Below are 27,191 nucleotides of genomic sequence, written 5' to 3'. Positions count from 1 at the left end.
GCAGATCATATATACGATTCGCGGCAGCTCGTGGACAGTCTCTGTGCTAGCCTCCTTTCCTTTTCCCTTCCAACGGAAAAAGAAACGCAGTGTCCTCAGGACGTGGCACGTGATAAGCCATTTACTACCTTTTGGACCCTGTTCTCGCATTCGCACTGTCGATCTTTTCTTTTTGTTTTTAATCTAATGTTAAATTGGACGACACACCTGGAAGTGCGCACCTGGACATGCGCACGGTAAGTAACTTATTATATAGAGTTAATTACTTTTTTCTCAATTATCTTCTTTCTTCGCTTTTTCCCCTATTCTTCTTCTTCCTATCTTCCATTGGAGGACAGAGTTCTTTCTTCTCAAGAAAAAACGTGTCTGTGCTCTTTCAGTTCACGCATAATATCTAGTTCTCCGCGAATGCCCTTTTTCCTCACTGTTCTCTCTCTCTCTCTCTCTCCCTCTCTCTTTCTCTCTCCCTCCTCGGATGGACTCTGGCTTTTTCTTCTTTTATTTTCATTATTCTTATACTTCTTCTTTCCCTTCAAATTGTACCGATTGTCGTTAAAAAGATCCTTTATCAATCTGGTTACCATTGGTCGAAGTAGCACGCAAGCGTATCCCGATGATCGCTCACGATCACACAACGTAAGTCGAAGAGATCATCACAGTCGCGCGCACAAATCAGTTACAGAAGAGAGATCCTCGACTTACACGCAAATTTTTTCAACAACAGCATTGAAGGTTCTTCGTGATGTGCGAGTTTATATATAAATATATATATATCTATAATATATATATCTATAATATATATATATATCTATAATATATATCCTATATATATATATCCTCGCAACCCCGGTTCAGAGAGTACTTGACTTTGTTTTCGGCGATACAACTCAGGAACCATGTGGACCGTTTTAGATCAGCCTTGGAACATGCCGAGAAAATGCAAATTCTTCGACACTGAAGATAATAGCATACCGACAACCGAAAAAAGGTAGAGAGTAAAAAGCGGCCTTTTCAGTTTGTGTCAGTAGTGCAAACTATCCATTTCCTTCATGTCGTTGCTACCATCTACGTTGCTGCTGCTAGTCACCATGCCACCACAGTTCTGCGTATCATATTCCAATACCAGCCGCTTGATGTGGCTTAGCTTTTCATGCAAGTAATGAAAACGGCATTTCGTTTCCTTATGCTTAGGATTGCTTTTGGTTTCGTTATACTCATCGAAAATTTGCTGCCTTATTTCCTGTAAAACATAAAACAGATATAAATAAAATTGTTAGATCTTCCATTGTAACAATGCTTCTTGTGATACAGTATCATTGTGTCTTGTATATTATTTACATGCGATACGGTACCTGATATTCTTCCCAATTGCCTAAAGCTTCTTCTTGTTTCAAACGATCTTGAAGCTGTACAAATCGTTTAGATACTTTCGCCACTTGAGTATGTAGCCTTCGATATTCTTCATAATCTGCATTAAATTCCGCCTTATAACGTCTTCTCTGTTCCGTACTGCTTATTGTCGTATAATACCTGTAAGAAATTCGAGCGTAAGTACACCGAGGTATATTTTGCTTAGTAAGATCCAAATTAAGCTTCACAACTGCTGAAAACTGCACTGCTTTATCTCCATTATCGTAACATATGAATGTAAGGGTGTATATTATAGAGAAAGAATAAATAATTAATATCAAGACAACTATGGAGCCACGATGACGAGTCTTTCTCTAGATCACAAAGCGTGCAGATCGTGTTATTTTTTTTTTTTTTTTACAATAAATAGATATCCATATTAATGAGCGCTACAACATATCGTAATTAACAATAACGGAGACAAAATCGCAGGAAGAATCTTACTGGTTATTTTATTAAATTTTATTAATTTCGAAGATACTCACGTGAGGTAGTCCGGATACTCCGATGATTTAGGACTCTCCTCTAAGTGAAGACTGTCAGGATTATGTTCAGTGGTGTCATAGTTAGGTACGATTAACTCGTTATACGAGTTAGCGGCTGTTCCGTTATTCTTCTTTCTGGGGTCACGATCCCTGTCGCCAACGCGTCCCCTATCGTTCCTGTCGCTTCTATCTCTCCTGTCGGCGAGTATTCCATTCGAACTACCACTATAACTACTTGCACTACCACCGTCACTCGCGGCACTCGGCATCGAACGAGCCACGCAATCCACAGCCGTACCGGCACTCTCTTCGGCACCAAGCGTTGCAGTCTTTCCATGATGATGACGACTGCTGCTCAAAGAATTATTATGAGCTACACTACTATGGCCAGTGGTCACGTTGTTAGCGACATTGCTCGCAGACGTTCCGGTGTTCCCGTCCCGATGACCGTGCTGTTGGTTGGTCTCTTCACTATCACTGGTTGGCGTCAAGCACGCTTTTCCATGGCCATAGCTGCCACCTCGTAGCACATCACTGTTCGCTGTTCTTTCGGGTCGATAATCGCCACGACGATCACGCTGATGCTGCCGTTGATCCCAGCCGTCAATTACACCACCGTTGTTACCACCACTGCCACCATTCGCACTACTACCACCGGCTGCACTGGAAACGACACTAACACTGTTACTATTTCCACCACTACCAGCCGTCCTTCCATTCTCCCCGACATTCGACGATCCAGAATTCAATTCTGACTTCCTATAATGCGATATCCGTGGTCTTTTTGTCGGTAATCCATCATTACCCTGATAATATCCTGGTCGCTTGTTGCCCAACAACGAGGGCGGAGGTGCTGTGATCGCAGGCGGTGAACCTGGATGAGTGGAATTAGGAGATTGTCCACTGCCTGTAATCATAATCGATAATGTACATTCAATATGTTATTCTGTATTTTATCTGGATTATTGTTAACGCGTTAGCATGTATGAATAGATTGTTGGAACAATTCTTCGAAATTATTGTCAATACTATGGTAACATTTTAGATTTAAAGCTTTTACGACGATGGATGAATGCTATGACTTGGTTTTTCAAAAGAAACTGTCGCAGGTGTATTCTGAGAAAGTGGACTGTGATATTCACAGAAACGTAGGCGTGAAAGTGCTACTCATCATACGATTGTCTCTCAAAACACAAAATCATGACGCTATAGCAATAAATAGCAATTTTGGTCGGAAAAATACGATTCACAGGAACTTTCGGTGTGAAAAAATTAATATGCTAATGGATTAATACACTGCATAATATTTACATAGATTTAAATTTTTATGAAAACAAGAAATGCAATGAAATCCAAACACAGACTTGCGTCATTCTCCAAATATTATAATTAACTTTGAATATTTTTTATATTTTTTATCCTGTATATCTTTACACATTCAAATTTCCCAATAACATTAAAATTAAGTTGTATTAGTTATAATCATATTACTGCATTAAGTTCATGTTAAGTAACCATTGTTTTCTGTTTAAATCATATTATAATAGATAACTTAGTAGAGATCAAACACCAAAGAGAGTGTGTGTAAGATTTCTACTATACTGTAAACAATGTCTACTCATCTATATGTATACAAACAATGTATACTGTAAACAAGGTCTACTCATCTATATGTATACAAACAATGTATACTGTAAACAAGGTCTACTCATCTATATGTATACAAACAATGTATACTGTAAACAAGGTCTACTCATCTATATGTATACAAACAATGTATACTGTAAACAAGGTCTACTCATCTATATGTATACAAACAATGTATACTGTAAACAATGTCTACGCATCTATATGTATATAAACAATGTATACTGTAAACAATGTATATAATGTAAACAATGTATATGTAAACAATGTATACTCATCTAAGTCTACTCATTGATATAAAAGAAGACCATTATATGTTATTGTTCGAGTACGTTTGGAAAAATATTTTTGTCGATTTGCCAATTTCATCGTCATTAGCTTTAAATCTTTTAACAAGTGAATAAAAGTATCTATGTACTGACAATTGTTCCCGAATGAATGTGAAATATAATTAGACTTTCATGTTGCTCTGTCGCAATGAATATTCGGCGAGATAAAGATTTAATCCGTGAAAATGTATCGTACCGCTGGATCCATCGCTAGAACCAGGAGGCGTTAGATTTTGAGGTTTTCTTCTTTTCAACATGGTCTTTTCCTGTTCTGTGTAATAAGGCCAATCTTCTAGCACGTCATTCCAGACGTATCTATGCAGATGATACGTGTTATCCCTCATGAAAGCTACTTGTTTCAGAATCATCGGCATGGCGGTACGTTCTCGATCTTTGATGCCCTCTGAAAATAAGATATCAATTAATTAATTTGCGCCAAAAATTTGATGGATAATCTTAAGTTTGTATTTTTCGTTTATATTCTTACCTCTGTTTATACGATCATACAACTCTGGCTTTTTGTATGGCCTCAAAGCAAGAAGATGGATAAGCCTTTCTCTGTAAACAGAAAACAAAATGTTCGTTAGAACTAATGGATACTTAGATGATTATTTAGACTTTTATCTTAAGCTATTTATCTTACAAACTTTACTTTGTTTTCGTTCTTTTATCGAACTTTTACGACCGTATTTCTAAATGAAGAACACACGGACAGAATATAATAAACAGTCTTGAAATGCACAAAATATTTATGATAGAATTTAGAATTATTACTAAAACTATTTAATTCAACGGTCGAATAAAACAGTAAAAATATTGTTACTACAACATGATATATATTCTTGTTATTGTTTACAAAATTTCACAGACTTATCGCGTATTTTTAAAAGACCTGTACCAGTTGCAGCAAACAAATTGTTTTCTCTGCAAGTGTTTTTGCTACCAAGCGATATCAAAATAAAGGGAATAACGTCATGTCCTTGCGTGCTCTTCAAATATTTTTAGTTTTCTTAAATCTTTCTTGTTTCGTTCTCTGTTTTATCGTTATGAAAGTAAACAATGATTACACGTTCTTCAAGGTACGATTATACGGTCTAATCGAAACTTACTTGAGTGGCCTACGCATGATCTCAGAGACTTTCTTCTCCGGTTGATTTCGAGCTGCTGGTTGATTATTGACAGTAGTCTTGTAAGAGGAAGACAGTCTAGGCTGACTAACGGAAGTTGGAATGCTCGTCGATTCCCGATACCTCGAATTCAATGGTGATGGAGATGGTATAGTTCTTCCGGTAGTTTTCACCTTTACTTTGCGCCCGATGTCCGGCCCATTTGGCTTGATAACTCTGGTGCTGGTGGAAAATAAAACGAAGAACGATAAGGGGTATGCTGATAAATATTACTACTATTTTTAATATTATATCATACGATATTAGTGAGTAAGTGATGTTTTTTATACGAGAATAATATATAAGAGTATGGTATACGAGATTATTTACAATCTTAGAATTTGTTATTATAACTCGCAATGTTCGAAAGCATTGTTGTTAAGAGACGAAGAAGATCGAAAGGAATAAATGAAAGTATGGTCTTTCGTAACGTGAATGAATTCTTATTTTCGAAATGATACACGATATAACTTACGTTCCGATAGTTCTACCTTACTTTCCCATAATTTGCATGATTTACCAAGTTGATAAAATGATTGATAGTCCCCTACATCGTGAATAAACTAGTTCCCCGGTACATTAAATATTCATAATAGAAAGTACTATATACGAAACTATGCAAGCATAACCGTCTACGGTTGTTAAACGAAAGAGAAGAAAAATAATGGTCGTAAAATGCCCACGTTTTTCCACTGTCATTTCCAGTTTGAAATCATTACGGCGTTAATAGCGCGTCCCTGCTGTATATCGATGGTCCTGAAAAACCTTTTGCCGCAGTGATTAGGTACCGTAGTAATATCGTACCGTCATCTTAATATACAGAGTGAAGAATTTTTCTATGACAGAGGAAAGTGATTGATCAATGAAATATTCAAGGAACGTTTCATAGTTGGCATGTAGCTATTTCAGAACGTTTCATTTAATAGACTTCTATTTAATAAAACAGCTTATTTCGTGCGTATAACGTGTTTGATATAAATCTAAGCTCATGGAATTTACAAAAAAATCGATATCTCTATATTTACAAGAATTATTGATTATATGAGAGTCTTATTTTGGCAAAAAAGAACTGCTAGTATTCAACGTTCGAATAAATTACTGAATACTCCCGGTGAAAGTTATCCGCGTTGGGGACCAAATACTTTTTCTTAATAAAAATTAATAATTTATATACGGCACTGCTATAATATCCATTTGCACACCGGGTATCCCGATGACCCACCAGAAACTCCGAATCATTTTTACTATGGGCTGCCAGTTACTCCGAGACTACTTACAATCGTACTTAGAATGTCGCCACGGCAACGACAACGGAGCTGTTCATCTCATTTAGAATATCACCACGGCGGCGATAACGGACTTGTTAGTTTCACTTATAATGTCGCCACGATAGCGACAACGGAGTGTAAAGACATATTAATCGCAATTATAATCTCCGCGAATATACAGAAGTATACAGAAAATAAACAGATTCTCATTTTTTTTTTTTTTTGTTCATTGTCGTTACTAAGAAATGCACGCGTATCGTCTCTTACACTAATGAAATAATCTCAAGGGCGAGGGAGGTGGAAAAAATTGGCAAACGCATATATGCGTCCATAGGGATCAAAGGGTTAATTCAAGCTATGTATGTATAGCACAGCTATGATTCTATTATTCTCTGTGACATTTACATTTTCAGTGTTTAGTATCTTAGATTGTTTTGCACTTTTACTATCATATTTTTTACTTTAAAGGATAGAATCCACCGTATTGGAAGATCGGCTAATTGCAAGTAGTTCGCATAATATAATCAGCATAAATTGCTTCGTATAATATGATCGATAATATAAACGACTGGAATATTTTACCGTATATCGTATCGGTTAACGAGATCATTTCTATCTCTTAACGTCGACACCTAACCAACCCACGCTTGACGTCAGTAGACAAGGTTCTGGTTGACGCCAGTTTCCCACCCAATGTCCAGCTCTAATCTACAGGAATCGTCTTTCCGCGAGGAAAGTGATTAATCGATTTTCCTTTCTGACGCAAGCCATCACCGGGAAAACCCATTATCAGCTTTGCTCTTAAACGCGGAATTATGTAACCGGTGCTACCACTAGACAACTATAGAGAATGCAACTGGTCCAAACAATGCAATGCTTCGGGTTATTCTTTTTTCTTTTCCTCTTTTCTACGTTCCTACGATGGGATTTTATTTATCAGAATTTCATCTATCGGAGCCAAATTTTATTTATTATTTTTATTATTTTGGTTACTCTTAAACGGCAATTTCTATACCTACAAAATTTAAAGCTAATAAAAGTAATCGAATTAATTGCAGCGAAGTGGATTTTACTTCTTGCACATGTGAATATACAAAAACGATGCGACATATTGATGAATGGGAAATTAAATATACAGAGTGGTTGGTAACTGGTGGTACAAGCGGAAAGGGGGTGATTTTACGTGAAAAAACAAGTCGAAAATATAGAATACAAATTTTTCTTTTAATTTTTCCATCGAGACAACGATCTACAGTGAGATCCGTTATAACGTAGCGCACGCGTACCGAGCGAAAATTCAAAGTCGATTTTCTCGACAACAAAGCCTCGAACGAAAAATTTGTATTCTACATTTTCGACCTCTTTTTTCGCGTAGAATCACCCCCTTTCCGCTCGTACCACCAGTTACCAACCACCCTGTATATTAGGACATTTTTGTATTCGAAATGAATCTTCCCTCTATCGTTTAAATATACTGACAAGAAGAATCATTAAAATAGAAATCCGCTATTCGCAATATCTTGTTACACGACTCGTTTATGTAAACCGTGTATCACACAGTATATCCATGTACGTAATAAGTTTCATCCACAGCGACGGATACCAAAGATTTCGGACCTAAGTCGCACTTGCGGGGCTTTTTTAACCTTGACCGTTACGCTGTTAAACAAATTAACTAATCTGCCTGCACGATATCCGTCCATTGTCTTACAATCCCAATGATCTTTTCTTTTTCGTTCTTTGGTTACATCTTACACGATAATGTCTCTTGTAAAATGAAGATTGGCTTATGTAACTCTACAATTCCCGCTACTTCCCTCCTCGTTCTCTGTAATTATCAACGAACATCGTGCAAACGATAACGAATAAACTAAACTGATATCGAATTTAATTCGAGAATCGTACGAATTGTCATGAACGATGGACCTAGAAATAACGTGATTTGGGACGAGGGTCGACTTACTTAGCAAGGTGAAGTGCATACGAATATGACACAGAAACCACTCGAAAAATAGAACGAGCAAGCATAGAAAGGAATGGAACCGTGCGCGAACTCGATAACGAACTCATGGAAGAAAAATCGACCTCCATGGAGGATCGATGAAGTCGAGCCTTCGACGTCCGTATCTTTTCAAGGGGTGACTTACCATTTGTTCTTGTTATTCTCTTCGGCAACGGCCATCCGATGCCTGGTTGTCTCGTACACATCGTCATTCGCTTGTATTCGCATTTTACACCGCAATGCGCCAAGACTCTCCAGATTCCTGCACAGGAAAAATGGAACACCATAAAGAGACCGATAAGTCGCTAGAACGAGTCTCGACGCCGTTTTTCTCTTTTCTTTTTTCCACGCCGTTTCCCGTGTCTTGAAAATGTGCCACGCGTTTGAAAGACGTGCAGTCTCTAGATTCGAGCAGTGGGAATCGATTTGATCCTCCCACGAGCAGATGGTTACGCGATGAAATTTGAGATTGGTTTTCCCTCTATATATAATTCTTGCCAAAGTTACAGACCAACTTTATCCACCGAATAGAAAATTTAAGATCGTTTCTTCTCTTGGTAATTTAGAGGATGCGTAATATCTTTCGGAATTAAAAATGAATTTTAGCTTCATGGATTTGATACATTATCCGTCAGGAAATAGATCTTCCTTCGGGATTGTTAGAGATTAGCGTTGGTTCTATGAAGCTGATATATTGTCTGACAGAGATTTAATTTTCTAACTGACAAGATACGGTAAGAATAAAGGTGGTTGAAGACCGATGGAAGGAATAAGAAATATTATCACGCGGTTGCAGAGAGTAAATCCGAATTAATTCTTACGCTATTTCATCTTCGTCTGTCGCTTTATCTGTGGCATAAAGTTCACGAAAGTAAGACTAATCATACGTTCGAAGGACAGTTTTCAATTATCGAGAAAATGTTTCATTCATGGAACATCGGATCGAACGCGATTATAAACAGATGTATACCCATTTCAATTCCAAGCATTATGGTAACGTTAAATTTAAACCAATTTCAAAATCTCTCTATCAAAATCACACACGTAAATATCGTATATCGATAATTATACGTTATAGGAATATTATAGAAGAAAAACTCTGCCGTATTTATACAATGATCGCGTGTAAGTAACGTGCCCATTAAGTTCTACGACAAAACAAGTAATAGTTTGTGGTATGCAACTATGTCATGTATGCTGCATGTCACTGACCTCACTAAAGAAGTAGACAAACTCGAAGATGGTATCCCGCTGTTGGTAGCCATCCACATGTTATTTAGCAATTAAGCTAGAAAAATTTACCGAATGTCCAGCTGGACAAATTCTAAAGTACAAACTAAATAATAATAATAAAAAAAAACTATGTATTCTGTTACAGTTTACTATTATTGCGTCCCGTTTTTCCGACAAGGCCACAGATTAGCGTCAGCTGCGATCATTTTACCGACGTCATATACGTATCAAGTCGAAATCCGCGTGAATTATACAGGGTGGTTGGTAACTGGTGGTACGAGCGGAAAGGGGATGATTCTAGGCGAAAAAAGAAGTCGAAAATATAGAATAAAAATTTTTCGTTTGAGGCTTTGTTTTCGAGAAAATCGACTTTGAATTTTCGCTCGGTACGCGTGCACTTTATCGCGTCTCGTTATAACGGATCTCACTGTAGATCGTTGTCTCGATTGACGTTTTTTTTTTTTTATTCTATAAATTTTTATTCCATATTTTTTATTCTATATTTTCGACTTCTTTTTTCCGCCTGTACCACCAGTTACCAACCACCCTGTATAAAATTTCCGGAACTGTAATAATAGAATCGAGAAGAAGGCGACTTTTGTTTTCACGTGAAGCTTCATTTTCGAGAAAATCGAGTTTGAATCTGTTCAGTTCACTCGATCTGGCTAGCTACCCCGTTACTTTTATTTAACGGGTAGATTCAGAAACGATAACAAGGTGATTTTTCCGATTGACTATACATTACATAGATTATAGATAGACTATACTTACTTAGGGCTCGTTTGTTGGATGCACTCGAAACTACCCTGAGGACCCTCGATGTCTTGATTGCCAGACAGGCTAAACGTAAACCCTGTGGATCCATGGTTGGATTGGGTAGGTGGAAAGGAGAGTTGCTGTAATCAGAAAGCCACTGGTTATTCGTGTGCCTTTATTCCGCTAATAAGGTCGTATTAACTTATGAAACAGCTTATGGTGCAGTACTTGGTGTGTAGGTGACACGACCAACCATATAGTATTCTCATGTTCCTATACCAGCGACAGCTATCTATATCTGCCGGTTACATGAAACTGTACAATGTACAAGCATATGTATCTCCACTTACCTATCTATCTGTTTATCTGTCTGTCTGTCTAAGCTTTTAAATAAGATCTGTATGAGTAGGATCTAATGTTCCTCGAGGCAACGTTTTATACGTTGGTCCTGTTGTCGTTACTCGCGTTACGCGCTTTAATCTCGTATCGTGTGTTTCGTTTGGTCTCCTTTTATACATCTTTTCCTGTATCTCAATATTGCGCGAAAATTGGGTAATAAACACGTAACGATAGAACGAGGCTGAATTAAGGAGAAACGATTAACTTATTTTCATTTTCTATATTAGATACAAACAGCAGTGGTCCGATCGCTAGAGATCGTGGACTCTTGACGAACAGGTTTCCCAATAATTATCGGAATGAGAGAAATATAACTCTTTTTATGTTTTTATTATGTCATTACGAGAGAATTTTATTGGGATGATTGAGGCGCGTGCGACGAGTCGTGTACCAAACACGACTATATTTGTATTACCTTTCGTCTTAATTCTAGAGGTAAAAATTGACCTGACTACCAATACTAGCTCACTCGCATTGACTACTTTCCTCGTTTATCCTTGGCGTACGCACAGCGCTCAGAAATATACCTCACCGGATACCATTGTGTTCGTTGGGGTTCGGGAATCTTAACTACCAGTGTTCGTCAGCAGTGGTCATAAAAGTATACTTAAATGCTCAAGAACACGTTCGCAAATAGCAAGGCCAGCGAGGACCGACCATTACACGAACTACGGACTATCAGCGTGACATTATACGAAACTGCGTTACGAAGGAACGCGCTATGCATAGCGTTACTGTACTCCGTAGTAAAGTAATTCCAATATTATCAAGTTATCCGAAAACGGTTATTTCAATATCTTTAATTATACAATCAGGATGTGGATCAAACATAATTTACAGCGAATCACGTATAAGCTATAAATTATATGCGATTAACATCTTTTTCGACGTAACACACGCTACACAAAGCAGCATTCAGATTTTCCACTGAAACACGTTCTCTCGTTACGTAAATTGATGGAATAACGTTGATTAGAAGCACCCTGTCAAATTACACCTAACCATCCACGATTAAGCTCCAGTGGACATCGTTTGGCCGGCTTTTAACGCGGTTCCCGCGCGACCATAATTTCGACAGATAACAAAGGTGCGCTCTGTGCGCGGTATCGGCGTGCTGCGATAATTTCAAGCTCGTTCAGCCTTGCATTCAGTCAGCGCGCGTATGGACGCGTCTATTCGCCAGCTACGAGTAGCGATAAACGTGGCGAAATTGGAACGACACGAACGTAAACGAAGCGGCCGTGGAATTTGGAGAATTAGCGTGTAACGCTAACGATTACGCAGCGATGTGTGTAATTTAACCTCGCTCGGTCCGTATGCATCAATTACGATATCAGAGTGATGGTCGCAACTGACGACGCGTAATTGTCGAACAGCCTATCTTAGATCGTTATCCGTCAGCCGTCCCGATTGATCGCAGAAACGAGCAAGAAAAATTGGTGCCGAGCGCGCTCGTTCACGAAATTGTTTGAATACTTTCAGAAACTTTTTACGCATATATCACGCACGTTACGCGAAACATTCTGAAAATCGATTAGCGCCACAACGAAACGAGACTATGGCAATCGTATTGGTAAAATTCGAAACCAATCTGAAAATGTATGTAGGAGTTACGAATTATTTATTGCCAGTATAAACTTCGCAAGTTATTTGAACAGTATTGTACGTCTAAGGCCACTATTATATTACTATCACGTAGTAATTTTTTGCTAAATATATTTCCGAGATACGTGTTATGACCTCTATACCCTACGAACGTCTTCGAATTGATATAGCCATGATTGGTCGTGTTTCACTCTGGCGTTAATAACGTTTCAAGATGTTTTGTATCACGCGTATAATATGCCCATAAGAATTTGTTAGGTTAGGTGCTAGCTACAGTAGGTTAGGTTGCGAGCTACAGTATCTTCGAAATTGCGAACGTAAAGTTGAACTTGGTCGATAGGATACATTATAGTAATAGATATAGATAATAATAGTCGAGGTAAGGATTGCAAATGTCGAAGTGGGTCTTACTTCAAGGAAAACTTCATATCTTCTCAAGTGTTCAATTTTCTCAGTCTCCGAAACCACTGAGTATTGTTTAGCACTAAATTAATTCGAAGGGCCTCTCAGCCTCATAGTCTTTTCTAGAAACAAGTGGTGCAGCGAGGTACAGAAAGATCAGTTTTTTCGTAATTATACAAATACCTATAGACCCATGGCTTCGGAGCTCTTTTGTAAAGTAACGCATTGTACTAATACTTAAAATTACTTAAATATATTTCTGTTATACATTCATCCACGCATTTCCTCTCTCTCTATTCCGAGATTAAACCTCAACAGGAAACAGTTTTGATAATTTCAATTTTAGTCTCTAACGAAATGTTTATTGATTAGCTATGCGTTGTTTTGTTTCATGAATGGTGTCTGCAGTATCGGTAGGTAACGAACACTGTCGGTAATAGATGGTAATTGCATTCATAGAACTAGAGTGTTTATTTTTGCATATGATCACCAACGTCGTAAATCTAATTAGAAGCTTCTGTATAACGAAAGCGTTAATGGATAGAACATCAATAAATATTTTGTCTTCGTAACGAATACAAGTTCATTAATTCGTAACGATTAGCAAATTATAATCACATACTACAAGATCACTTTTTGTCCATATATTTATAGGAACTTTCCTTAAGGCAGTGGTAAATATAGTTGGAATATAAGCAGTAATTTAGATTATTCAAAGATTGCTTTTATCAAATGACGATACTATTATCAAAACAGGTCCTCCTTCGTTTACTATCAAATTCCACAAAATTAAAATTCCATTCTCCCATAAAAAATTCCATACATCTGCTACTAAGTGCAGTCTCGCTTGAAGATTTCCCATGTGTCACGAGGTCATCAGACACGCTCATCAATTAACAATCACGTTCCCAGGGTCGATCGAGCATCGTATAGTATCGTCTCGAAGATACCTAAGCTTTTTCGAGATACTGCAACGTATAAAAGTATCATTCTGACAAAGTACTACGCCAGCACTTCGTGGTTCGACGTCGTTCAGAACGAGATGTTTCGCAATAATATTTTGTCAGTTGCGCGATGACGCGTAAATAACGATCGGCAAAACGGTAGTCGATGAAGAAAAAAATTCCTTCGCTTCGTATCAACGATGAATCGTACGATTAAAATTCGTGTAAACGGGTTGTAGTATAAAAGCGAATAGAGCCGTATAGAGGTTACTGCGGTGAAATTTTGTTTCAGACATGCAGCGGAGGATGCGATGAACATTATCGTATCCGGTGTGCATCGAACGTGGAAATGGCAAATGGCCCGGCACGAAGCCCGTGCAAATCCGTTCGCGGAAACATTTTGACGTTTATGGTAACAGAAGTCTCCTTCGGTACGGGAACAACGTACATACATCGACAACTATCGAGTCTATATCTTGTCGGATTCGTGCTATAAGGACTATTTGCATCGCGATGACGACGACAGAGAGCAGACACATTTGTCCATATTCAGGCCTATGACGAAAACGAGATCAGGAATCCATTCCCCTTTAACCAATACAAATAAATGTAAGCCTAAAGTGGATTTAGTAGAATTCGAATCATTTAAAGGAAAGTATAGAAACTAGAACAACAAGTACAGAACAGTGCCTGTTTTTCGCTATATTGTGCGATAAAGTAACTTGCCTTAACACATTTACGATACGCGATTTAAATATTAATATCAAATTTTGTAGAAGGAATTAGAATGAATTCGGTCTATGATTACTAAAAGAACGAATCTAAATACGCGTTAAATACGTCGATAAGCAAGTTTTAAAGTTGTCCATGTAAATTCAAATTGGACTACGTATAGAGTTCTTATTTGCATCGCTTTTTACTTTCTATAGTTCATTTTTATACCCGATTCATTCACGCGATGTATTCACTACCGCCAGATAAGAAACCCGGTTTCCATGCTTTCGAGAATTAACTTCTCCTCCGTCGGTACATGCAGACGAGAGATCTGCGCAGCTTTTTCCCCGATTGAATTTCATCGAAAGTCAGTCGAGCACGACCGACTATTTCGCAACGTCCATGGTTGTACCTCTGCCCCTGCGCGTCTCCCACTCCTCTACCCCCTACCCAATTTCACCCCTGGCTGTTCCTTTCTCTTCCTCGATTCCTACGAAATCCTTTCTTTTTTTCTCTCGTTGCGCGCGGAACGCCTCTTGACATTTGGAAGTAAATCGGTCAGCGGACCGATTACTTTTCGGATGACGCGTTCAACCTGACAATTAACTCGCAAGTTGAAAGACATAGAGGAGAAACGATCTCTGTATAGATTCCTCTTTTTTCAGCAAAAACGAAACGATGTTCTATAATTTAGAATCTTTCATTTTTCTTCGATATATTTTAATTTCTCTGTAAGAGAACGTTTATCGTGTTACATTAGTAGTGGCAAGTGTATCTGTAATTACGTCTATGACAGAAGAACTATGCACAATGAAGGAGGGCAACCTTCGCGGATGAAATCGTTGGAAGAACGTTTCGTAGATACGAAACTCGAGCGTAAAAGGCTGACCGGTATCACGCATGCGCAGAACGCGAAAACTCGTGCCGAAAATTTAACCAACCAGGCGGATGGTAACCGTTGCGAAACGTTTGTCGGTATGACATGACCGTGCAAGCGAGTTCAAGCGATATTATTCGCTTTCGATAATGTAACCACACCGTCTCGGTTTCCACGATATACTTGTTTATTTTTCTTCTTTCCTTACTCTATATATATCCTTTTTGTCGATTTTCTTTACCCAGCCACCAAAAACCGGTCCCCGAAGCGATAGCAAATGACGAAACGATTAATGCGTATGTTTACCAAGTATTACGGAATTACGACATTTTCAGTTCACACGACTCGATGCAAGTTGATCTTGGAGAGTTCAAAAAAAAGTTTTCGTCGGCCGACTGTCATTCGCTGATATGTTAATGGCGGATGTTTCGAAAGTTAGTAGCGGCAGTGGTTGAGTTAATAGAATGATTCTTAGCAAGGTAATTTTATTGTTACGTTTGTAAATGTCGTTTGAGTTTTGAGCAATATGCGATTGATCCTATTATCTCATCTAGCTAACAAATCAAAGTTAATGCGACAGGATGAATCTTGAGGATTTTCAAAATTGGCAGCATGTGCAATGAGACTGAAGTTGTCCAATGTTGACATTTGATGAATCTGGTTTAACAGGAGTAACAACTAGCCGAAGAAATAACGGCAAAAAAAAAAAAGAAGAAGATCGCCAAAAACTTAAGATACAGAAGATATTTAAAATCAAAATGAAGACAAGAAACAGGAACGTAGGGTACAGGTAGGATACGTGTATGCGTGTACGCATTTTCTAAAACTTCCAAAGTTTAGATTAAAAGAGAGAGTGTCGTAAAACAGCAAGTTTCTACAAACAAAGATCTCAAAATAAATAGCTAATTTTTGAAAATCATTTTTTACACAAAGCGGTCTTACGCTGGGCCAATAGTCTCGGGCCACAGAACTCTTTGATCCAGCACTGACTAAAATACATGATTCGTCTTTCTTTGCTTAATTTTTCGAATATTAACCCCGATGGACTTGCGATGCAAATTTGATACGAGAATTTCAAATACAAGATTCAAAAAGGAAATTTGATAAGACACGTAGGTACGTTAAATCGTGGGTCGTCGATCGGATGAAATCGGTATATAAAAAGAAACGGGGTACAGAGAAAATGACGAAGCGAGACGAGTGATCGTAATCTTCGAGGAGGAAGGAAACTTCTCTCACGGATATTCACATATCGAGGACACGAAGGATCCCCCTTCTCTTCTTTCCTCTTAAACGAAAGGTTGAACCGCACGAGAATGCGAATGAAAGTTTCGTGAAGGGAGCAAAGCCGTTCGTTTAAATTTCACTACTCGAAGGACAACCGTCTCGTCGTCTCTTTACTCGTCACGGGATATTTTCTGCGACGAATGTTGATTACAATCATTCTCATATGATTGCTTTATGACAAACAAATGTAGCTATACAAATCGACTTGCATCGCACTTATCTTTTAATCCTTCCTTTTTTAGTCTTCAAATTTACTTTTAACTTTGAGTTTCGTTTTCGAAATTTTTATCTACATGCTGATGCAACATATTGTATAGGCTTATCTTGTAAATATTTATAGAAGATTAAGAGAATACAAAGTTCCGAGATTATTCCATTTCTCTGAAACTCTCAAATATTTGGCACGATGTTGACATTAAAATAGGTATAAGAGTATTAGAAAAAGAAACGCGTAGTATCTTGATTTCTCCTTGTTATTTTAGAATTTTATTTGCTGTCCGAATCGACTGTAGCACGAGGCTATTAAATATTCGAATCTCGACAAAGTCCGTTCAAAATTGTTTCAGCGAACAGGTAAAACCGTAGACGAAGCTCTACTCCTTGAAATTTGAAATTGAAATGGCGAGTATCACATTTATCGAGGTCTAGGTCGGAAGCCAGGCGTACGTGCAGGCTAGAGTATACGCAAGTTACGTGTCGTTGTCGTAGAATTTAAAGTCCAATGAAAAGATAAAAAAAAAAACACGCACGAATACGAAATTCTGCGATAAATATACAGCAATGTCAAAGCATCAGAAATGATTCCGACCGATTAATTTATTAACGATTATATCACACATTGAGTCAGCGTTAAGAGCCACTCAATGAAATAACGTGCAAAAGTCGATCGATATTATTATAAAAGTTGATATTATTATAAAATAAATTATTGCTTTTTACGGTTACAAAAACTGTATTAGAATAACGAATACATCGCGGCAATTTATTATGTATATAAGATTGTTTATTACAGTATTATAAAATACTTTAATCTCGACGAATTTCATACAATTATAGGATGTAGATGTAAAAATGGATAGCAACGAAAAAAAAATATGAAATTCCTTTTCATCATCGCAATGTAAATTCGATATGTTTAATTAGATAATTAGTCAAAAGATAAAGAAATTGGCAATGAAATACATATTGCGTTAACGCAACTTTTAATGGCATGGATTAAAATTCGATCACTTTTTGAGATTAATCGAATACACCACGCTGTTGTATTCTTCTCTGTGTGTGCGTGTGTGTGCGCGTGTGTCAACAAATATTAAATTCCATATTTAAAAGTGCAAGCGTACGAAATGCGCACACTTTCAAAGGAATGAATCCATTTTCCTTTGTACAAATCCCTTTGTACGCGAGAACGACGCTTGTATTCGATGTGGCTGACAAAGAACCGCCTCGAGTGGTCTACGTTATCAGAATCTCGATAAAAAGGCGATAATCGCGGTAGAGATTTCAGAGATCGTAGAAGGAAACGCCAAGAATCACAGTCTGGATAGCCATAACGTTCTTTTTTTTTTTTTTTTTATTTTTTGCGACTTTGAATACGACCAAATATAAGGAGAAGCCAAGAGGTTCGAAGCGAGAAGAATTCCGTAAAATTCAGTAGAAACAATCTCACTGTGAGATTAAAGTAAATAAATGAAGTATAATTAAATGGATCACTTTACTAATCGAAAAATAACGACGATAAAAGTAATTTAAAGATTGTAGTAATCTGCAGCTGGATCATCGATCAAGACGTCAGATAAATTGACTAGAAAAACTTATATTGTAATAAAGCAGTTACGATATCGTCGAGCGCTGTATAATTTATCCAGTATATTGCATTCGTATGAAAATTGTACGTATATCGTTAGTTTTCTTCAAATAAATCCCGCTCGATATGGCATTTCGCTCTACAACATACAACGTCATAGCACCGTTAAACGATTCGAGCTAAAAGTCGTGTATGTAATCGCGATAAGGTCCTGTTGCAATGCATCTTATTAAAACAGCAGTTATAAATGTACGCTCGAGACACGTGAACACGGCATGCAACTTCGCCAGACAATATTTCGCGCTATGTAAATTGTAGCTTTATTAATGTTGCATTATCATATTTCGTTGTAAACGTATATGCGAATAAGCGGAGTTGAGCTTTCGTATTATACGACAAGTTTGCGATTCGACGGATGGAGACAGATATGACAATTTATCACGGTTTAATTGCATTGCGAGTTGTTACTTTCTTTTCGCTAATTCCAAGATGATACTTTTTGTGCAGGTTTTTCAAAAAGCTGAGAAACTTCGAGTATTCGTTCAGATAAATTCGTTAAGATAGAATTTCCTAAGTTCTACAATTGATACATTAGCTGGAATATTATATACAACGATACTTGTATTCGAATGGAAATCTTGCTTCTTTTTTAATCACAGAGAGAGATCGAACAAGGAGATATCCGTGTTAATAGATTATAGAATAGATACAAATTACAAAAGAGGCAATCCAGATGGTAAATTAATTTGTACTTGTTCTGTTTAGTAATAACTTGAAATATTCAGAAGATGCACAAAGGATACTGGAAATCCTACTATTACAGAAAATTGAGGAAGACTACGAATAAAAAGAATTAATCTCCAGTTCCTAATCTAAGAGGACCGACCGAAGTAGTGAAAATGCTACAGTGTGTCTTAACCGATTTTCTGTAGGTCGCTTTTTGCTTGGAAACTTCTTTAACCCTAGAATTGAAACTTTAATTTTGATCAAGTTTCATTTCACTATTTTATATCGTAAATATACAAACGTAATGTATAAGAAAGTAGGAATTCTTCAGACAGAATCTGCATAGAGTTCATCCAAGGTATTAACGATCCTAACAACGCCAGATGATTTTTCTTCTTTTATCTAAAATCACGTCTAAGCTAAATTCAACGTTTCATAACCAAGATAAAGAAATATAAAAAATTGCCTAACAACGACCATGCGATCGTCCACCTTCTTCGTAAGACTATGGTTTCTGTTATAAACCCAGAGACTAATTTTAAGCGACGTCAGTCAGGCCCGATGCACACGAGCGATACGACATCGTCGTGACACGGTCTGCAATTCGCTAGATTTATGGTCGTAGTAATTCAATACACACAGAAGCGGATAATTCGTCAACCTGATCTGTTCGAAACGTAAGGCTACCGAACGGTATGGTGTCGCCTTTACAAAATCGCAACCGCTTCGCATCGGTTGCATCGAGGCCTTGCGATTCGCGCGATTACCTTTCGATCAGTTTGCCAACTCGCCCACCTATTCGAGCTGCTGGCTTCGAATTATTTTGGTGCTTAAAGCCACGACCAGCCGAGAACAGAATCGTTCAGCAGCCGCATACGCTGCATTCCCTCAAACGTGGAATCGCGCTGTGCGTACGCGGTTTTACCAAATCCCACGATTCACGTTCCACCGCGGCGAATTTTCGTATCGATACGCCAGCTCGAACGAAATCCTCGTGTACTCTGTCGTTTCACGCGTGGAAAATCCAGAGAATGTACGAACGCTCGATTGGTATTTCGAGCATCGCGTTCGATTATTCCACTTTGTTTGGCAGCTTTAAATGTTGCACCGAGGATCGTTGACGAGGGACTGTGGTGTCCTCACGGTCGCCTTTCTCTAATTGCGAAGGGGTACATTGTTTCGTTTTATGAGAGGAAAATTTGGAGAATGCTGGAATACCGCATTAGCATGATCGGTATGTGCAAATTCGTTTTCCACTATTCTGATTTCCAATGAGTCGTACTGCATGTACCGAAGGATGGATTGTTTTGTTGGCTGATTTTTTATTGGTAACAGAGCGTTTATTTTACGAAGGATTTGCAAATTTTCGTACAAGCGAGTGTTAATAAAGAAAAATGAGGGAGACGTAACTGTGGAATGCTTGACAGAAAAAGATATGGATCAGACGAAGAGATGAAGACGTAACGAGTTATTATCAACTTTCACAAATTGAAACTATCTTTAACCGACAAAAATTCAGTGACGTAACTTTAAGTAAGAGGTCTTTGTATTAAAGAACTCCGACTAACGGAATTTCGAAAAATAAAAACCGCTTCATAGAAGGAAACGATTAAAGGGACCAAGAGAAGACAAAATTGCTTAACAAAAGAATTTCCACGTTGAAAATAACCGCAAAATGAAAGAAATGATCATGAATGAGAAAATAAAACGAGATAAAAGATAACGTAAAATGTTCGGCACACCGATTACCAAGAAACCACGATCAAACAAGAAGATTAAATCTGAAACGTAAATTCGAGTTAAAGGTATTTAATTACATTCCATACGGTGATGGCCGTTTCGCGTGCGGAGGCCAAAACAGTGCAGTGATCCACTGTTGAACGAAAACTCGTAGGTGGCCGCGTCATCTGTACATTTATAGAGTGGAATCGATCGACAGGAATGTACGTTACAGCGATTGCATCACGTATGCAAAAACGCGGAGGAGATACCAGTCTCTTAGACGCGAATTTAGGGAATTACGTGAAATTGTTTTCCATAAATGATTACCACTACCATGAAACGTTTAATATTTTCGTGTGATATCGATGTAACCTGACCACCTAAAACCACATGGCAACACATCTGAGGAAAAAGGAAGTTTTTAATTCTTTTTAGCAAAAATTAATCGACTCTAAACAAAGATCAAACAATCGAGCTACGAAGGAAATTCTACGTTGCAAGACACGCTGAAGATTTAAAGAAAACGGGATAGATCGGAAGATTTCGCAGCGAGCAAGTGAAGAAACATAGTTTCCAAAAGATCTGAACCTGAACGCGTCTGTCCCTGTAACTTGGTCAGGAATTTGAATTCCGATAAACCATTTTAGCGGAATTTCTATGGGCTACATAGAGTCATACGAAACAGTAGAATAATATTCCAAGACTATAAGAAAATTAAAAAGAAAGAGTTGAAATTTTTGAAACAGTTAGGCTGGTGGTACCCCGTCAAAATGTCTTTCGGCGTTTAACGACGCATCGCATCGCATTCGTGAATGATACCTCGCTTTCGAGCGAATAAATGACGATGAAGCAGCAAGCAGTCGTCGACGACGCGACCATGCGTTCGCGAATCCTTTCAGAAACTTCTTTGACCTTTCCTTTCGCGCTGCATGCTCACTCACGGCAAAACATGAAAGGGAACATCAATCGGAGCTGCCTTTTGTTCATAAACTCGCGCCACGCTTTGTTGCTGCGTCTCGTTAAGCCTTGATGACACTGTTAATGACTTTACAGAAGAAGAACGAGGGGAAAGAGTGGTAGCCGTAATGCCAAGAGTTTTGCACAAGGTGTTACTTTCAAAGGTATCGTGCCGTACGGTCGTTTTATTTAACTCGTGGAGAACATTGATATTCCATTGGGATTGTTATTCCAAGATCGATACCGTATCCGGTTCAGTTAGGAAATTTTCGATGATTTCGATGACCGTCCTCGCATATTACCTTCTTACCTGTCCTATACGTATTTGGTGACTTTGGAAAACGATGCCATTTATTATGGATTTTTGATAAAAGAAATTTGATAAAGAAAGACGATGAATCGGGACAAATGTCAGCCTTCGTTGGAAATGAAATGCCAGGGTTTCAGAAGAAAATTGTAAGTCGGTCGATAGAAAAGGCGTAGCTTTCCAACGAAATATACATAAATAGTTCGTCGGTTATTTCAATATTTGCGTAACTTTTCTTCTGACGAGAAACTGAATGCTTTAGAAGCCACGGTATATGTATCCATTTATTTGATTAAATGTTAATTCTCCGGAGTTACATCGTCTTTGTCGGTAATTGAAGTTGATAAATGCTGACAGGAAATAGTTAGACGAAGAAGCTATCGAGTTTTGGCCGAATTCCATTCCATCGAATCGAATGATTAAATTAGACGCCAGAAAGACGATACTTGCACTCTAAATGGAATTATAATTGGAATTTTTTGTTGCTCCGTTTCGCTCCGCTATTTCCGCGAATTCAGAAACGATAAAAATAAGCTTTCGCGTATCGCGAGGCATCGTTCGTTTCTTGAAATAACTACACCTCCAAGACCATTGTGCGTATTTTTACACTCGACACACACTCCATTTAATACAGCGCCCGTTTCTTTGTAACGGAGAATTAAATCTCTACGCTCGGAGTTCCGATTATGTTTTAACCTTCTTGAAAACGAACTATAATAGCCGTCAACGGTAGCAGTACATCGCAGAAATCTCACAGTTAATCTAACTGATTTACAAAATAATTTAGTCAATAATTTACAAATATCACGCGAAATAACTTACACGATGATACGTACGATAATATTCTCCTGAAATAACGTAGGATAGAAAAATGAAAATGCACCACGGTTCAGGAGAGTAAAACAAGAGAGCCGTTAAAAGCGTCTATAAGCGATTTCCTCCAGCCATGAAGCATTACGTACTCGACAAACTTAACGAGAAACTAACTGAAAGTTACGACGGGTCGTGTTTTAGCATCGAGAAAATCACGGGCTAATTGAGCTGAACTTTTCTGACAATTTCGTCGACGAGAACGGGCCTTGAAGCGTCTCCAGGCGAGTGCTGTAAGCTCCAGCTCCTTTCGCGAATCACACGCGAATCAAAAACAGCGAGACGAAGTAAAAAAAGAGAAAGCAACAACAACAAGATAAGTAAATAAATGAAAAGGAAAATTAGGGAAAAGGAAGAAATAAGAGACTAGCTTGAAGCGGAGTAAAAATAAGGTTCTTTTGGACGTACAGTTCACGTTTGACCCGAATAACGCAATTTGGAAATAAATTCAATGAGGAGAGAGGAGGGGCTTCACGATAGACGCGATGTATCTTGGATCGAACGACGATGAGAGTGGCTTTCACTGTTCCGCCGATGTCAGGTGCATATAAGCATGAATAAAAAATGTAAGCGAGAAGAAGATAAAAAACGAGGAAACAAGAAGGATAAAAGCGGAATCTTCGGCTTTTTAGGCAAAGACAAGACGAAGGCCACTTTGGAAGCTAACAGAGCGCCCTGAATACTCTACCAATTTTACTAGTTACGATCTAATTTTTACTCTTGGTCGTTAATTATCGATTAATATCGTTAACAGCCAGGTGGAATTATCAGAATAGTCGAAACAACGAATTCCTGTAGCTCTTCGTAGAGACTTTACGAATTTACTACAGTGGATTTTTAGCGATTTCTACGATTTTCTACAAACTATGCGAAGGAAGGCTTGTGTTTAACCTCGTAGCATTTATTTTCTCTTATCTTTTATTTCTACTTCTCAATGGATAAAGGGCGATCTCCCGAGATCAGAGTATAGAAGCGTGAAATATGGCAGAAACAGAGAGAAAGATTCGTCGTCTGATTCGTTGATTCTACGCAGTTTTATCGGTGTATCGTCGGTTGAATCGTTTCTAACTTGAAAATTAAATCTCAAACGATATTTTTGTACGCGGACTTTCTTCATTCTTTCGATATCTCGATTCGATCCTATCAATATTCTGCGCGTATTTTGACGTACGCTATAATTCTACTATATTTGCCCCGTCTTTTAACTCAATCTTGTTTAACAGTAACAGAGACCAACCTTCAACATCCTGTCGGTCATTCGCCACGAAATGAAACTACCGATCGATCCACAGCCTACGATCTAAACACAGCTTAGATTCTGAAGGTAAAAGAACGAGAGAAAATTCTCGTTCCATCGCGTGGCGGCTTAGAACCGAGTCAAAGGCTCCATGGGTAGCACGTGACGCAATTGAATAACGAAAACTCGATGAAATACGAAGGCACGTGGTACTGCGTAGGTCTTGCTCGCGCGTAGCTTTATCTCGCACGAGGCAGCGTACGTGCTCGCGAGTCGCCCGTATGAAATAAGAGCTGAGAGGTTTCTACGCTTTCCGCCGCGTTATAAATTCACGCGTGTCATCATACGCACAGGTGAATCGTGTACGATGGATTTTTCTCTTTCTCGATCTATTTTGTCATGGTGAACGCTAGAGACGTTGATGTCTTAGGTAAAATGATGCTTTCGTGTAGCTATTTTTGGACGAAGTTAGAAGTCTGAGCACAGCTATGCGTTTAAAGAATTCAACTGTGATTAATAAAATATTCAAATATCTATGGAAAGATAGAGGCGATGTCGAAAGAGCAATTAGTCTGTGGAAGATAGAATGAGTCACGAATGTTAAAATTATCCTCCGATAGATTTGAACGTAATCCGAATTTTAACGAACATTTAAAAAGTGAATGGCATCTAACTTTCTTTTCCAAAAGCGACATTAACAACGCAATAATCTCGAAGAACAACCTCTGGAATACTATATTTATGGTGAAAATACTGCAAGTATGAGGTCATGGCGTCAATGCCCCGCATAATCGACAATTTTCTCCTCTTCTACTTGATTTCCGTTCCTGAGAACGAAATCGTCTATCTATTTGGAAACTTTCGAGACTGGTCGGAGAACGTATAGAATGTTAATTTTGCATATCTAAAACAGAACATTTCTTACAGTTTAAGTTTCGTGTTTATATACAGGCTGGTTGGTAACTGGTGGTACAAGCGAAAAGGGGATGATTCTACGCGAAAAAGAAGTCGAGAATATAAAATAAACATTTTTTTATTTTTTTTTTAACTTTTTTAAAAATCTACAGTGAGATCCGTTATAACAAAGCCTCGAACGAAAAATTTTTATTTTATATTTTCGACTTCTTTTTTCGCGTAGAATCACCCCCTTTCCGCTTGTACCACCAGTTACCAACCACCCTGTATATAAATTTATCTCATCGTTGATCCTTCCTTACTGTTTTTTAAATAATTTTTACGTTTAACAATTTTCTCTTACGTAGATTATATTACAAAAATTGTTCCGCTATTGGAGATTGTATTAATAAAAATTATTTATAGACGATCAGTGGCGAAAGGATCCGATTAACATCTATTATCCACGCCGTTTCCCTTAAATTAAAGCTAACTGTCTAATTCCACGTACAAAGCCTTCCTTCATCCTTATCTCCGACTAATCCTGTTTAGATATTAAATTTTAGACTTTAAATTTTAAATTTAGATTCTAGCGGTATCCTTCCTCGCTGTCCCATTTGAATTTAAAAACAAATATCCCAGAACTATTAATTCTGCTTTAATTTTAGCACAGCCGAATATCAGGAGAATGGTAGGGGACAGACGGGACAGGAAGAAATTGTTAACGACTTCGAAAAACGCTAGGAAGACGATAGAATTTCTGAAGCACACGAATTTGTCAAGCAAAATCTAAAATACTAAAGACGTGGGCGCGGTTGATTGGCCACATTAAAATCACAAAAATAAGACAAGATATCATTTCTATACTAAATTACGTACTACGTATTTAAACAAGCAAATTTACTCTCGGATAACCAAAATCGTTTGAGAGACCGAAAAAATGTTACCTCTGGTTATTTGCGTACGTTTTTAGATTCGCAAAATCATGCGAAAGAATTAGCAATAAAACGGCTAGTTTCAAGATCGTCGTGTTTCGCACGAACAAACAAGGAAAAAAGAAAAGGTGATATACGTAATAGCCAATCGATGATCAGGCGTCCCTGACTGAGGATGAAACGACATTTGGCACAAGGTCGGTCGTGTAGAAGTTGCACGTTCGTTTCTTTTTCGCTGCGTGCAGCACACGTGAGGCAAAAGCGCGCACGCTTTTACTTAACGTTCCACGATGACTTCATCGTCGCGCGTTTTCGCGCCTCCTTTCTACGTTTCCCCGCTCGAAATCTCTCGGCTTCGATCGAAACGCGCGTTACGTCGTTAATTAACGTTAAGCTTCGTTTTCACTGGCGCGACGCGTCGCATGCCGAATCCTCGAATTCGGTTTCTCTATTCTCGAATCACGCTCATAGATGGATGTCGTCGTTACGAACGTAGAAAATAGATTTTCGTGAGAAGAATCTACTCGAAAAGAAAGAAAGAGGTCAACGTCGTCGAGTCGACGAAACTTTTTGGTCGATTAAAGCGTCGCCCTTGAAATTTCATACATACGTTTTCAAAGAATTGTGCTACCTTTTTTTACGAAACAAACTTCTTCGTATTTGGAGAAATAAGAATATCGTCATCTTTGTTTCCGTGTACAATCAACTACAGTTTCCATACAAAAAAAGAATACGACTGGAATATTTATTTGTTCAAGGAAATCGTCGTTCCTCTTGAAATCTCAATATACGCGAAATTTTTACGCGAGTAGTAGAGACTTTATCGAGTCGATTTTAAAAATTATATCACTACAAGGTAATACTCTCAAGAGGATGAATAGAGAAGTTTGATTTATATGAGATTAATAATTGACGAAATAGTTACTTTGAATCTGCAATTTTTCGATTCATAAAAAGGCTAGTTTTTATCGCTTCTGTTCTAGCAATAAGATTTTGCGCACATCGGCTGAACAAAAATTAGCTACTTGGAAATAAAATTGACATTATAATCGAAAAATGTCTTTATCCTAAGAACGAAATTCGCGATTGTTCAAAGTGGAAATGGAAACGCACCCTTAAGCGTTGGTTAAATCAGTTTCGTGTGCGCATGCGCATCACGCTACAGAAAATGAATCGCGCCAAGTGAAAGTAACGCTGTGTAAATACATACATAGA

At 38.0% G+C, this 27,191-nt stretch overlaps 1 protein-coding gene across 1 annotated transcript in view; it reads right to left on the bottom strand.

Moving 5' to 3' along the window:
* Positions 1–816: 816 nt before the first annotated feature.
* Positions 817–27,191, bottom strand: part of LOC117214668 (RNA polymerase II elongation factor Ell) — a 147,747-nt gene continuing 121,372 nt past the window's right edge. The window contains exons 3-10 of the mRNA XM_033460880.1: positions 10,312–10,436; positions 8,453–8,569; positions 4,981–5,220; positions 4,359–4,429; positions 4,068–4,274; positions 1,896–2,802; positions 1,353–1,530; positions 817–1,240 (exon numbers count right to left, since the gene is read on the bottom strand). Of these exons, the coding sequence (XP_033316771.1) occupies positions 1,022–1,240; positions 1,353–1,530; positions 1,896–2,802; positions 4,068–4,274; positions 4,359–4,429; positions 4,981–5,220; positions 8,453–8,569; positions 10,312–10,436 (2,064 nt within the window). The 3' untranslated portion in view covers positions 817–1,021. The remainder of the gene's footprint in view (positions 1,241–1,352; positions 1,531–1,895; positions 2,803–4,067; positions 4,275–4,358; positions 4,430–4,980; positions 5,221–8,452; positions 8,570–10,311; positions 10,437–27,191) is intronic.

The sequence above is a fragment of the Bombus bifarius genome, unplaced genomic scaffold, assembly GCF_011952205.1.
Source record: "Bombus bifarius isolate JDL3187 unplaced genomic scaffold, Bbif_JDL3187 scf7180000009243, whole genome shotgun sequence".
Classification (NCBI taxonomy): Eukaryota; Metazoa; Arthropoda; class Insecta; order Hymenoptera; family Apidae; genus Bombus; species Bombus bifarius.
Note: the sequence above shows the minus strand (reverse complement) of the source record. Positions and strands in the feature narration are given on the sequence as shown.